Source organism: Neolamprologus multifasciatus, chromosome 20 (genome assembly GCF_963576455.1).
Source record: "Neolamprologus multifasciatus chromosome 20, fNeoMul1.2, whole genome shotgun sequence".
NCBI classification, from domain to species: Eukaryota; Metazoa; Chordata; class Actinopteri; order Cichliformes; family Cichlidae; genus Neolamprologus; species Neolamprologus multifasciatus.
The window spans coordinates 27414267-27427028 of NC_140458.1; the positions used below are offsets into that span (position 1 = coordinate 27414267).

A 12762-nucleotide genomic window follows, 5' to 3' on the forward strand; every position below is an offset into this window, starting at 1 on the left:
AGAGTGCTGCAAAAAAAAAAAAAAAAATCCTCCCTTTGTGCTCACCTCAGCTAGGCTTGAGACTATAATTTGTGGGAAATGATCTCATTTTAATGTGAGCCTGTAATTTTGTAAGTATCCTTCACAGTCCTGAATCAATATTCAGGGTTAGGAAAAAATGGCTGAATGTGAGTTTCACAATGTTATTACAGGCCTGTTGCATAGGATTGCCTTATATTTGAACAGGTGCCGTCTTCTCCACCTTCAGAATGTTAAAACAGGTCATCTCAGGTAAGAAGAGGAAGAAGAAAGTTTCTTGCCCAGTACAGCTGGGGCTGCTTAGAGTAGCAGACATATACTGCATGTGTGTTATGTATAGGGATGGGTATCATTTAGGTTTTATCCGATACCGGTGCCAAACCGGTACTTTTGAAACGGTGCCGGTGCTTAAACGGTGCTCAAACCGGTGCTTAAAGAATGGCGAACACAAAATTGGTCCAAAAACCTCTCATGTTTAGCTGTTTTTTTTGTAAAAAGATAACAATGTTAGCCTTTTCTGCAGCTATGGGGCATATATGGTATCACTCTTGGCTGGAAGCAGTGCTTAAACAATGGAAAAAACATAAACTTTGTCCAAAAACCTCTCATGTTTAGCTGTTTTCCACTTTTTCTTTGGTCATTTTAGCCTTTTTGGCCAGGGTGAAGGGAGTATCTGCCATCAAACAAGAAGACAGCCGCATGTAACTATGACAGTGTTTGCTAGTTCACCTTACATGCATTAATGTAATAACGTGGTTAGCCTACTCAACGTAAATTACACATGAACAACATGAAGCTACTCACGCAGAGAAGAACGGCTGCTGCTGCCATCATCATTTCTGCTACACTAGCAGGGCTCCGGGTCCGATAACAGGCACCACACCCGCAGTAGATGTGCACGGTGTGAGGTCTAGCAGCAAGCTATCAAATACGGCGCATTTCTCGGCTTTAAAAAAAAAGCGCTATGCGTCGCCAGGTGTTTCATCGGATTCGAGGTGTTACCTCCTTTGACAGTGTCACAGTATCAGCTTAAAGCACTTGTTGCAGGCTGCTGAGTTTGCATATTTTGCTGTGAAGTACAGCCAGACTTTTGACTGCTTCGCCTTGGGCATTTTTAATCTGTAGCTCTGCTCTAAAAGAACTTACGTACCTGGCCCCGCCTACTATCCTCGGAAACGTAAAATGATTGGCTAGAATCTAAAGTGTATCACAGCTCAGGAAAAAAAAGCACCGAAATAAAGCACCAAAATGTGCGCTGCTTTTCGGTCTGGTTACTACCGTTTATGTCAGAACCGGTGCCATCATGGCACCGGACACCGGTACCCATCCCTAGTTATGTAACAGTTATTTTATAGCCTGAAGGCCTGACATAAACAGAATAGTTTGGCCTCCTTTCCACTGGTATATAAAGTTACATAAAGTTTGATGGCATTGAATCAAGTGTCCCCTTTTTAGGGGGGAGAGGAGCTGGATTCGACTTCTGAGTAATGAAACAAGCTGTACAGTATTTCTGCTGGAGTTCATGTGACCTACTTTTAAATATAAGTAAAGTACTCTAACTTATCTGAGTTTGAATCTACAGCCCAGCTGGGACCAATTTTTGTGGCGTTTCTATGTCCCCGTGTTTGCATGGTTTCTGTATGCCTTTTCTCCCAGCCCAAAGACATGCATGTTAGTGTAATTAGTGATTATGAATTTGGTGTAGGTGTGAATGGTTGTCTGACTCTCTGTGTAAGCTCTGCAACAGACTGACAACACACCCAGGGCGTACCCTGCATCTTGCCCTATGACGGCTCTGATAGGCTCCAGTCCCACTACAAACCTGGAGTGGATGTGGGAGAAGATCAGTGGATGGCTAGATGGATTATTATCACAGCTACTCATTGGTTTTAGTGCCAAAAATGTGGTATATTGCACTGTCACATGAACAGAACACCTACGAGTCTATGAGCAAAGTAATTCTGGTCCTCTTTGTTCACCCAGATTCAATGCAGCTCTTAGAAGAAAGATGGGATGGTGGGAAAAAAGCAAAATTTGACTCTAGATGAAATCAACAGGGCAGTGCTTTCACTTTTACGCTCTGCTACAGTAAATTAAAACATCTTTGCCAACAAATGAAGCATTTTATTCACTCGACCTTTAGGGCATCGCTTAGAAGCAAAGTATAAAGTCTTACTCAATTCATTGTACCTGCATGGATTGATGTGAATACATCTTTTGAATTTAAGATGAATACAATTGTGCTCAGAATATAGGATAACTAAAAAATAAATATGCCATTGCAGGATGCTACTAAATCCAAGGCAGCACTATTTGGAAAAAAAGGCTCACAGACTTGGTGTTTACCAGTTTAGAAAAACCGGAGGTGGTGACACATCTTTCGCCCAGTATGTTGAACACTGACCCGAAGCCTTCGTTACTCACCGTGTCTCTGTGGATGTATACCCTGACATGCTGCAGAGGCTCACTTTTATGGAGATCTGAGTAGATGTTGGATAAAATCACATTAGCAAGCATTGCCCTGTGTTCTTGGCCTTCATGCATTAATTATACCGCAGTTTGTGGTGTGTTTTTTTTTTTCACATGGTTGAATAAGTTATTTGTGTTGCTTTGCCTTGCAGACACACCTCCACAGCACTCTCTGCATATGATTTCTTCCTGGTTAACATCAGTTGCACTAAATCCAAAGTATTTCCAAACAAGGGTGATCTGCTTGGAGTGACAAGCTCTTTGCCTTCTGCTGTGCCAGGCATTTAAATTTAACTGTATATCTGTCTTAATCTAGAGTTACTCACTCTGACTACTCCAGGAAACCTCGGGCTGCACGGTACAGGGAACAGCTGTGATTGGCATATGCAGGCGCTTATTCAGGGAGCGTTTTACTTGTTCTATTGGCAGAGTATGCTGCTTTTTTTCAATTAATTTTTTTATATTGCACGATCATGCTCTTTTAATTACGGGAAGCCAAAATTGTGATTGAGATTAGAATTATATGTTCTTTCCAGCTCTGGATTCTTGTGATTCGTTTTTTCTGTTTCTGGTCTTCACACACTAACACTCAAAAAATCTGTTTTTTCTGTACTGAAGACAACATCTTCAGTGTTCGTAGTCACTTAAAATTGCTGTCAGAGTGAGGCTTTTGTAAAAGTAATGCTTTTAGCAGTCTCATGACACAGGCTTTTCCACGTCAGAATCCTGCCTTTTTTTGATAGTTTTGTTAAACAGAGTAGATGCACAAACGGCGTGTTCTGCTCCAAGTACTGCATGCTTGTTCTCATTTTAACAGCAGTGTGATCTTCCAGCAGTGGTTAGTTTGGAACAACGGTGTCATCGTCTCTGATGCATACATACTTTTATACAGAAAATTATGCAAAGGAAGCAAATTTTGAAATTACCTGAAAATAAACTCTTGCTCTGTTGAAGATGGGTACATTGTCACTTGCTGTGCTAATTACAAAAAGGCATTATGCCCTTTACGCCCTTTATTTAAGGGAAACATTAAGTAGAAAGAGTATATGGTGCTCTGTGTGTGTCTGTGTGAGTGAGAGATTGAATATTGGTTGCACTGTCACTAGAAAGTCCGAGCGAGAGGGGGGCCGTGTGGGATGTTTGGCCACAGGTCAAATCCTTTCCTCTACCAACTGTTAATGGTGGTTTCTGTGTCTGTAAGTTTCAGCAGGAAAGTGCGTTTTCTGTCTTCATCAGTGGTGCAGCTGTGACTGCCGGTGTGAGTCCTTGAGCTGATTTGAGGAGCTTTCATGGGAGGATGAGCTGTGGATTTCATTTATTTCTTGACTGATCACGAGTGAATGAGATGCAATGAGAGGATGATGATCACCGTGGTTTCCACCGTGCTGCTGTCAAATCAACTGCACTGCAATTTCAGTCTTTCCCATCAGAGATTTAGGGGGAAAAAATCAGCAAATAATTTCAGAAGTTAAAAAAAAAATATGTCAGAATCAAAGTGAGCTCGCAGGTTATTTGCTTGCTTGTTTTTAGGCCCAGCAAACCAGTCCATGATGTTTAGCTTTGTTTTATGAAGCTGGTAAATCGACCTGTGGGACCAATAAGTCGGCTTGGCTGGAGCTACCTGTTGTGCAATGTGCTGAGTAAAGTTATCCAAGGTGAGCTGGCAGATGATCAAGAGTGAGCCTTGCTGTGATAATACTGCGTCTGGACTCGTCTGAGTGGGCGCGCGCGTTATTTAAAGCCTTCATCTTCATCCAAGAGAAGAAAAAAGGTCATGGTTTTAGCTTGTGCTGCTAAATGCAGGTTTAGGATCTATTTTTGCTGGTCAGACACTTTAGTGAAGCCTTTTTTTTTTTTTCGATAATATTGCTCAAGATTTCTGCGGTAAGGATCATGTCTGTGGCAGTGAAACTTTACATAGGGGTTAAATATTCTTGTTTGTAGCAGAATTATATTGATATAAAACAAAAAAGGGGGAAAAAAGAGAGCAAAACTTTGCTTTTACTGATCCACGCTGGGTAATGAAAGGCACATCTGCTCTGTGATCCTGTGAGCAGCGTTGGTGTAATTTTTCTCCTGCTGAGAGCTGGACCTTTAAAAGCATCCTAGAAACTCCTACAGAGAGATAAAGAGAGCTCTTTATGTCTCTCTTTGTGGCTTTTTCTCACTGGCTTTGTCTGTCTGCACTGTAGTTCTTTCTTTCATTTGCAGGTCAAGATCCTTATAATGTCTGTCTCACAGCGCCTTTAAAAAGCTCACATCCTGTCTTTTTAGAAAATCTAAATCCATGTTCTCATCGCCTGATTTTAAGATAACATTGTATTTTTTCACACCTTCTCTTTCAAGGCTACATGATTATGGCCAAAATGATTACCACGATTATTTAGTTGTTTCAGGCATTTACATTTTTTTGTCTGTCTTTCTTTTAACTTAGTGTTATTCATCCAGACTGCAAACCTGGATGTAACGGCTGTGATTGGCACGTAGTCGAGGATTTAGGGAGCGCTTGATTTGCGTCTGTTTTGCATTCTATCAACGAAGCATGCATTTTCAGTATCGCTCGATCATTTCATTTAAGTGTGGGAAGCCAAAATGGTGATCGAGATTAAAATTTGATGAATTGAGCAGCCTTACTCTCTTATCGTTCAGCATTTTTTTTAGTATTTGAGCCCCTTACCTGCCTTTCCTGGACGTGGCTAAAAGGGTTTAAACAGTGGGGCACTAGTTTTTTATATTTATTTATTTATTGGGCTGACATAAAATAAGCTGTGTTTTCTGCATACATTTTTATTTTTTACAACATGATTATTCTAGAAGAATGGAAGATATCTCGAAATCTTCTGATCAGTAGCCAGGAGCTGTTTTTTGCCTGACCAGAGAATAAAAATGACCAAGTTACCTCCATTATTTTGGAAAACTCTGAGATTGTGCGACAGATTTTACCCTTTATATGTGTTTTTAAGCACCAGATGAAAACTGGACTGATACAAAGTAAGGTAGGGCATTTAAAGGGTTTAACTACCTGCTGTTTACAGAGCTAAATAATCTCTTATCTAATGGTTTATTAGTACTGTGTAATGTGTGTGTGTCTGTACATATAAAGGATTGATGACGTTGTGTGTCACTAGGGCACAAAATGATGTAGGTAGGTTTGAACATTTCAGAAAACATAAAATGACCTGTGTTGTGACGCAGCGAGGAAGGTCGATGATAAAAACAATCATCCCTTACATCTTCCTTTTCAAACTGTGCTGAGAGGCACAAGGAACAAAGAGCCATCACTTTCTGTTCCTTAAAAAAATGTGTTCTGTCAGTTTGTGTGTATGTGTGTTGTTTATTGTGTGTTTTCTATATTTCAGGTGTAAATTTGCTGGCCATGTTGAGGTAGCAGCGGCCTTTTAGGTCAGGATGTCTGATGATGAAATCGAGTGGTTCAATGGGAAGGAGACAGAGATCTGCTACATCAGTGATGCGGACGAAGACAATTATGAAGATGAGGGTCAGCTGGGTGAGTCACGTTAGTGAATAAAGACCATCTCACCTGCCTGTGTTTTGTTGCATCTTCTACAAAGATGCAAGTGAGTCGGGCTCAGGATCAATGGGTTATTTCAATTTGAATAAACCAAAATTATCCTTTGAATTTATAAATGACAATTACAAATAGCCGTTTTACCAAAAAATGTGTGTGATGCAAAATTTAAATGGACTGAGGAACTTTGATAAAAGAAAGCATTTTGCTTTTATTCCTTACTGATCAAGAATTAAGAGCACATTACAAACGACTGCAGATTCTTCAGTAAATTTCACAGAACTTTTTTTTTCTGGGTAAAATAATTCAGGTTATATTTAATAAAACTAAAAGACTGTTTGTCAAAGCAATAAGCCTCAAGAGGTTTGCAGTCATCATAGAATAGCTAATTGCCATCATTATTAGGGACTTTTTGGTTTTTATAAAACAGTCACTACATATACCTGATGAAGCCGAATAAAATAAAAAACAGGGAAACCAAAAAAACAGATTAAACATCAAAGCACTGTAGTGCCTCGGGGATCTTTTGCAGAGTAGTTGCAAAACAATATGCAGAAACAGCAACGCCCAGCACAGTGGGTGTCATGCTTAAAGATATGGGTGATTATTAACATTTTTCTATCACGATGGCTTTTGCAAGTCTTGAAGGAGCGTTTGCATTCCTTTTTGCTGGAATAGAGGTGCTTGACTATGACACGGGTGTTTTAATTGCACGCAACCAGAAGGAAGGATATCACTCCAGCTTCATCTAGTATCAGGACCTGAGAGATTGCAGAGATGATTTTATGCCCCATTGTGATATGCTTGCTCTTCCCTCTAGGGTACCATTAGAGATTTGTACAGTGGTGCTTCACAAGCATAGACTGTATATAAAAGATGAACCACAGTGGCTTGGGGTGCTTTGCTCTTTGCTGTTAGTGTTTTGGCTGCCACCATGTTTTGTTAATCTATTGTTTTGTTTTTTTATTGGAGTCAAAAGTAATCCCCGCCCCCCTCTTTTCTTTTTTTTTTTGTAGATTGAAGCCTAGATTGAAGCCTAGAATGCTATGCTATCGGTTAAGGCTAGCAAGGTGCACCCATAGACTGTTATGGATACAGAAATCTGCTAATGAATGCTGAATAACATACAAACATAACATTATAATTTCACCTGGCAAAACTGGAGCACAGCCTCCATTCATTTAATCCATTTACATTGCATCTATTTAATGCAATGTAATGAATTTGAATGAAAAGGCAACAATACCACACATACCAAGATGCAGTTCTTTGAGTGGAATTAGCAGAGATGAGGCCGAGCAGACGGCTAGCAGCTGCATACAGTTTTCAGTCTAAGTGGCCACGCCTGTAATTGTAGGCCCTTTAAGTTTAAAAAGTTGAGTTACCCCCAAAAAAAGCAACAAAAAACAAGCCCCAGGGCAGTTATTAAAAAGCCCTAAAGTAGCTTTAAAGAGTAATCTGTAGCTATAAACATGATTTATTATGTAACATAGGAGCATTGTAACAGAGGAGTCTAGTGGGATTGACTCACTTTTGGAGCCAGGCTCAAGTGGCCTCATCTTTCAGAGCCGTCTGAATCTGCATGATTGTGAAAGTCACCTATAAATATAATGACTTGCAGTTTTTAACAGAATCTAAAGACGATGGCGCCTCAAACAGAGTTTGTGGGTGGGCAGAGAAAAGTTTAATTCTCTCTTTTGTTATTCAAGTCTACATCTGACACAAATGACAGCAGCTACTTTCTCTGCTTTGTCATCTGACTCACATGTAAACAGACACATTTTCGCAGAAGCCACCAAATAACTGAAGTGACCCAGCAGCTTTATTCTCTGTGTGTGACCAGACCGGCTCTCCTCAGCAGCCTCTGCTGTTCTGTCCTCCCTCAGGAAACAAACCAAACTCTCATCTCCACCTCTTCTCTTATTTCTTCTTTTGCCAGTATGTGTTACATAACCTGGTGAATCATCTATTAGCTCTATTAAATGCAGAGGTGTGTGTGTGTGTGTGTGTGTTTTGTGTGTAGGAGGCATGATTTAAAATTGGATAACTGGATAACTTTGTCTATGTCACTGGATAACTTCAGTGACATAGTGTTTCAGGGACCTCACAAAGGGCAAAGTTAATGTTTTTTCCCTGCAGTATTTACATGTTTTAGGATTTCTACCGAAATCTAAAAACTCATTGTTCACCGATCTGACTTCTTAATTTGTTGTTGTAAAAGCAAAGACAAAGAATGGAAGATTAACTGAAGAAATCACAGTGTCCTTGAATTTTAATTCTTCGTTTTCCTTTTTTCTCTAGTGTGTGCGTGTGTGTGCGTGCGTGCGTGTGTGTGTGTGTCATTAGAGGATGAGCCTGGGCTTGACTTAGATTTTTGTGGGGACTTACCTTTGAGTTTATGGTTAGGACTTGGGTTTAGGTTAAGGATGAGATTAGGGAAGGGATCATGTAAATGTGTGTGGTTGACTCCTTTTGTCTCAGTTTCATTTTTGTTTACCACCCAACCATAATGACTGTATAGTTGAGCATACTCAAAGCTAACCAAGTGCCCACTGTGTGTGTACACAAACACTACACTACAGGTCTCCTTCCTTGTCTTGTGAGTGCCTTTGCTCTTTGTTTTTTTTGCCTTCTTTGGTTTCTGACCAAAGACGGAAGTTTTTTTTGTTTTGTTTTGTTTTGTTTTTTGCAGCGAACCTGGAGCCTTTTCGAAACGATGACACATTTTAGTCATGTGATGCAGTCATGTGACCAATTAAACTAAGATAGCGGAGGGCATTATACAGCACTTGCTTTGTTTGCTCTCAATTTTGACAGCCCTATTAAAGATTAATATCAGTCTGTACATGCTCCAGCTTTTCTTCAAATCCAACTTTGTACTTTTGTGTTACTCGGAGCAACAACTCCACCTCAGATTTAGTCCATTTAAAAAACTCTGTGCTTTTCCTCAACATTTTGTCGGAAAGTAAATAAACGGCTGACAGAAATGAGGCAGGCCAAATCTTGTTGCGTTTTACGCATGTGCAGTACTGGAACGTAAGCGTTTTCGGCCATTTCAATGTGGACGCACAACTCTGTGAAAACAACTGAAAACAATAGAGTGGATGCAGAGCGTTTTCAGACGAAAACGCTGTTTTCAAATTTATCCGGGCTAGTGTGGACGTAGACTAAGACAGCTGGGATAGCCTCCAGGCTCCGCGACCCTGACAAGAATAAGCAGAAGAGAATTGAATATGAAATAGATGCAGCGATTTTTTTGAAACGTGCAAGTGTCATGTAAATACAGTATATACGGCAAAAACAAAGTTTGTACAATTCTAATGAGCTTGAAGATCAATATTTGTATGACTGACTGCAGCACAGCCTGAACTCTCTTAGGCAACTTTCTTGTCATTTCTTTCAGGAATAGGTCTCCAGGTTTCTTGAAGGACATTCAAAGCTCTTCTTTGAATGTTTCTGCCTTTTGTTCTGTTCTCTGTCACACACTGTTTCAGTAGTGTTTAGTCCTGGGCTCCGGGGAGCCAATCCAAATTTTCACATTTGGATTCATCATTCCATTAGACCTGTTTTTAAGGACAGGGCTGTCAGTTACTTTTCATCTCTTCATCATATACCATTGACAGGAAGCATCTGTCGCGGAGACGGTTTTTACCTGTAATCTGGCCTTTTACATATATTCAACTAAAGTACATTTTTGTAACAGGCTGCTAGCAACAAGACCCTAAGGATACAGGTTAAAACTGGTTTTCAAATTTTTTTGTTGTGTAGACACAACACCGGTTCATCTGATGAGTTCAGTGACTTTTTTATGCTTGAATGATTCATAGTTCAGTCTTAAGTGGCTTTAAAAAACAAACAAACAAAAAATAAGATTCCTCTGAAAATGGTCATGTACAATGACTGGACCTAAAATGAGTGAAAAAGCAGCCAGTGTTGAAAGAAAAACATTGAAAGCCTGGAGAACTGTGGCTCAAGACCACTTCAAAAATAACAAAGTCAAGTTCCTTGGGAGCAAAATATAAATTAATGAAGGGGGGCACTGTACTGTACAAAATCTTTCGTAACATTTGCTGAATTCTTACATTTTGTGAATTCAGAACAAAAGCTAGCATCTGTTTAAAAAAAAAAAAGTGATCATGTCACAATTTTTTTTTTTTTTTGCCTTTTTTGTCATCTTTAAAAGTTTAGAAATGATATTTCTTGATTTAAGCAGAGTGAGAATTTTGGCACCTCTGTCATATCTGTATCCTACAAAACTGGACTTTCTTGAACACCCACTTTGCTAACATGAGACTGCTTGGATTGATATTACGTTGGCTGTGAGCACACGGGATGCCTTAAAATAGGTCAACACATTCGTTTAGCCTTTTCCTTAGTGTAAGAAGCTTTATGGGAGCCTCATATCCACATACTGGTTAATTCAGGTGGTTAGTTTAGTTTAGCTTAGTACATTACACCTAGTTGTTGCTGTTAACTAAAAAGCAATTTCTCTCGCCAACCAATTTTGGGAATTTTGTTTTTAAAAAAACAGCCATTTAAATATTTGTTGTGCTTTGTTGTTGTGTATTTATATGCTAAGTGAAAATGAAGGTACCAGTTACGCAGTTTATAGCAGTGTATCAGTATTCACATCTTACACTCAAGCAGAAAGTAAATGAGCCTACTAATTTTTCCTTTTTTTGTTCTTTTCCTCCAAAAGCCTGAAGCACCATTCAACGAGATTCTTGCTGTTGCTTAACAACAGCAAGCTTGGGTCAGTTAAACTACACTTAAGTCTCAGCCGCAGCTCTGCTCAGTCTAGATGTGTGAGTAAGTAAGTAAGTAAAGAAGATGTTATATGTAGTTGGCTCTGTTTACAAATGTAACGTTTATTCCGGTGGTCAGTGGGGAAATTCCTTTTTGGCGTGTAGTGGTGAGTACCTGAGCCACGGTCGCCCCCCGTGGCTCAGGAGGTTAGGAAGCGCATCTGTAACTGGACGGTCACCGGTTCGATCCCTGGCCTCTCTGTCCTGGCCGTTGTGTTCTTGGGCAAGACTCTTTATCCTCCTGCCTACTGGTGTTGGCCAGAGGGGCCGATGGCAGCCTCGCTTCTGTCAGTCTGCCCCAGGGCAGCTGTGGCTACAACTGTAGCTGCCTCCACCAGTGTATGAATGTGAGAGTGAATGAATAGTGGCATTGTAAAGCGCTTTGGGTGCCTTGAAAAGCGCTATATAAATCCAATCCATTATTACTGTATCTCTGCAGGTCTTCAGCTCTTTTAATAATTCCTTGAATGGCCATATCTGTCTTGTGAAATCAGAGATCTGGGAGTGGGTAGAAGCGCATCGTGCTTGAAGTTTGCAGCCTGTGGAGACCTCTTTGGGCTTCTCATCACTGTGAGTCAGTGTTGGATAACCCTGTAATGTGACAGATTGCTTGTTATGTTTGGGCCTGAGTAGCAGCAGAGAACTAAAACACACACACACAGAGGCTGTACATGTTGTCCTAATGACATCAGAACTCTGTTAGATACCATATAGCTGTAATGGCAGCTCTGCAGTAATATGGACTCTGAAAGAGTGTCTGTGTTTGTGAGGCAGAGGGCAATGATGATGGAGACTTAATCATCCACCAAAGGAGGTTCAAGTCCTTGCACGTCCCTGCTTGGTCAGGTTTATAAAACATTTTACCACAACAGTTGTGCAACACTTTGTATAACTGACCCAGCATATCAGAAAAATTGGCAGACGCCGAAGGCGACAAAACTGGCTTTGTGGGGTTACCTTAGGAGGTAAAAAGTCCTGATTGTTTGGAGTTTGTAAGCTGTAGCTGAATATACAAGACTTTCTTTTTATACTCTTGAAAGCATGTGCTCAACAGGTCACCATGACTCTCCTTAACATAGGTGACTTGTTTTGGAGTTGTATGTACATGTATGTTGTAGGTTAGGATGGACAATGTTCATGTAGCTGAAAATCTTTTGTTACCTTTTAGTGTATTATCTATCTCCTGCCTAAAAAAGTGTCTTATTTTAGTCGTGCGATATCGGATCGGCACCTCAGATCGGTCCAATCCCGACTCTAACGGATGTGTGGCAGTGAGCGTGTTTGCAGCTGATGTAATCCAGTTCTTTCTTGGTTCGGGCTATCGACCCACAGGAGAACTGTCTGATGGAGAAGACACATTTCCATGTTTTTCTTCCCCACTTTGCAAGTCTATTTTGCTCCTGTGACATCGTCACCCCCCTGCTGCTTCCTGCGTCTGTCCCATAGTTACCATAACAACTGTCACCAGGACGTCAGCCCCCTCATAGTTGTGACAGTTTACTCCTCCAGGTTTGACATCCCCTTTTTTCTTCCTGTTCTTCTTCTTCCTCCCCTGTTTTCTCCTATTCACACTCTTATCTTTATGCTTTTGTCTCTTCTCTTCAACTAATTAGTGTAACTTTGTCCTCCTTATAGCTTTATGTTTTTAATCCTTGCATACACTAATAATTTAATTATTAGTTCTAAAGCATGTAAAAGAAAATCTACTTTCAACCAGCTGCTATAAAGTTTCTCCATTCATGTGACTGGTTCAGCACACACTGAGCAAACACTGAACAAAGAAAGGGATGACAGACTGGGTGTGAGTTTACTAAACACGTCACAGGACTATTAAACAGAAAATATGTCAATACCGATGTACAGATGGAGTGTAGAATTAATCGGCAAAACTTGTTGTTGTTGTTATTGATCACAGAAATGATTCATTCTTGATATATTTTT

General features: G+C 40.2%; 1 protein-coding gene and 1 long non-coding RNA gene across 4 annotated transcripts in view; one reads left to right on the forward strand and one right to left on the reverse strand.

Annotated features, from left to right (window-relative positions):
- Window positions 1-12762, forward strand: part of LOC146495086 (helicase ARIP4-like) — a 78167-nt gene that overhangs the window by 17736 nt on the left and 47669 nt on the right. The window contains exon 2 of one of the 3 annotated variants that reach the window (XM_085147257.1): window positions 5847-6004. In XM_085147257.1, coding sequence (XP_085003383.1) covers window positions 5896-6004 — 109 coding nt within the window. In that variant the 5' untranslated portion in view covers window positions 5847-5895. Of the gene's footprint in view, window positions 1-5824; window positions 6005-12762 lie in introns of those variants that run through there. The other 2 variants (XM_085147256.1, XM_085147258.1) reach the window with 2 other exon arrangements.
- LOC146495087 (uncharacterized) lies at window positions 10775-11654 on the reverse strand. Its single transcript, XR_014871715.1, has 2 exons — window positions 11248-11654; window positions 10775-10936 (listed from the first exon to the last, which is right to left on the reverse strand). It is a non-coding gene; the product is annotated as an uncharacterized LOC146495087 (long non-coding RNA).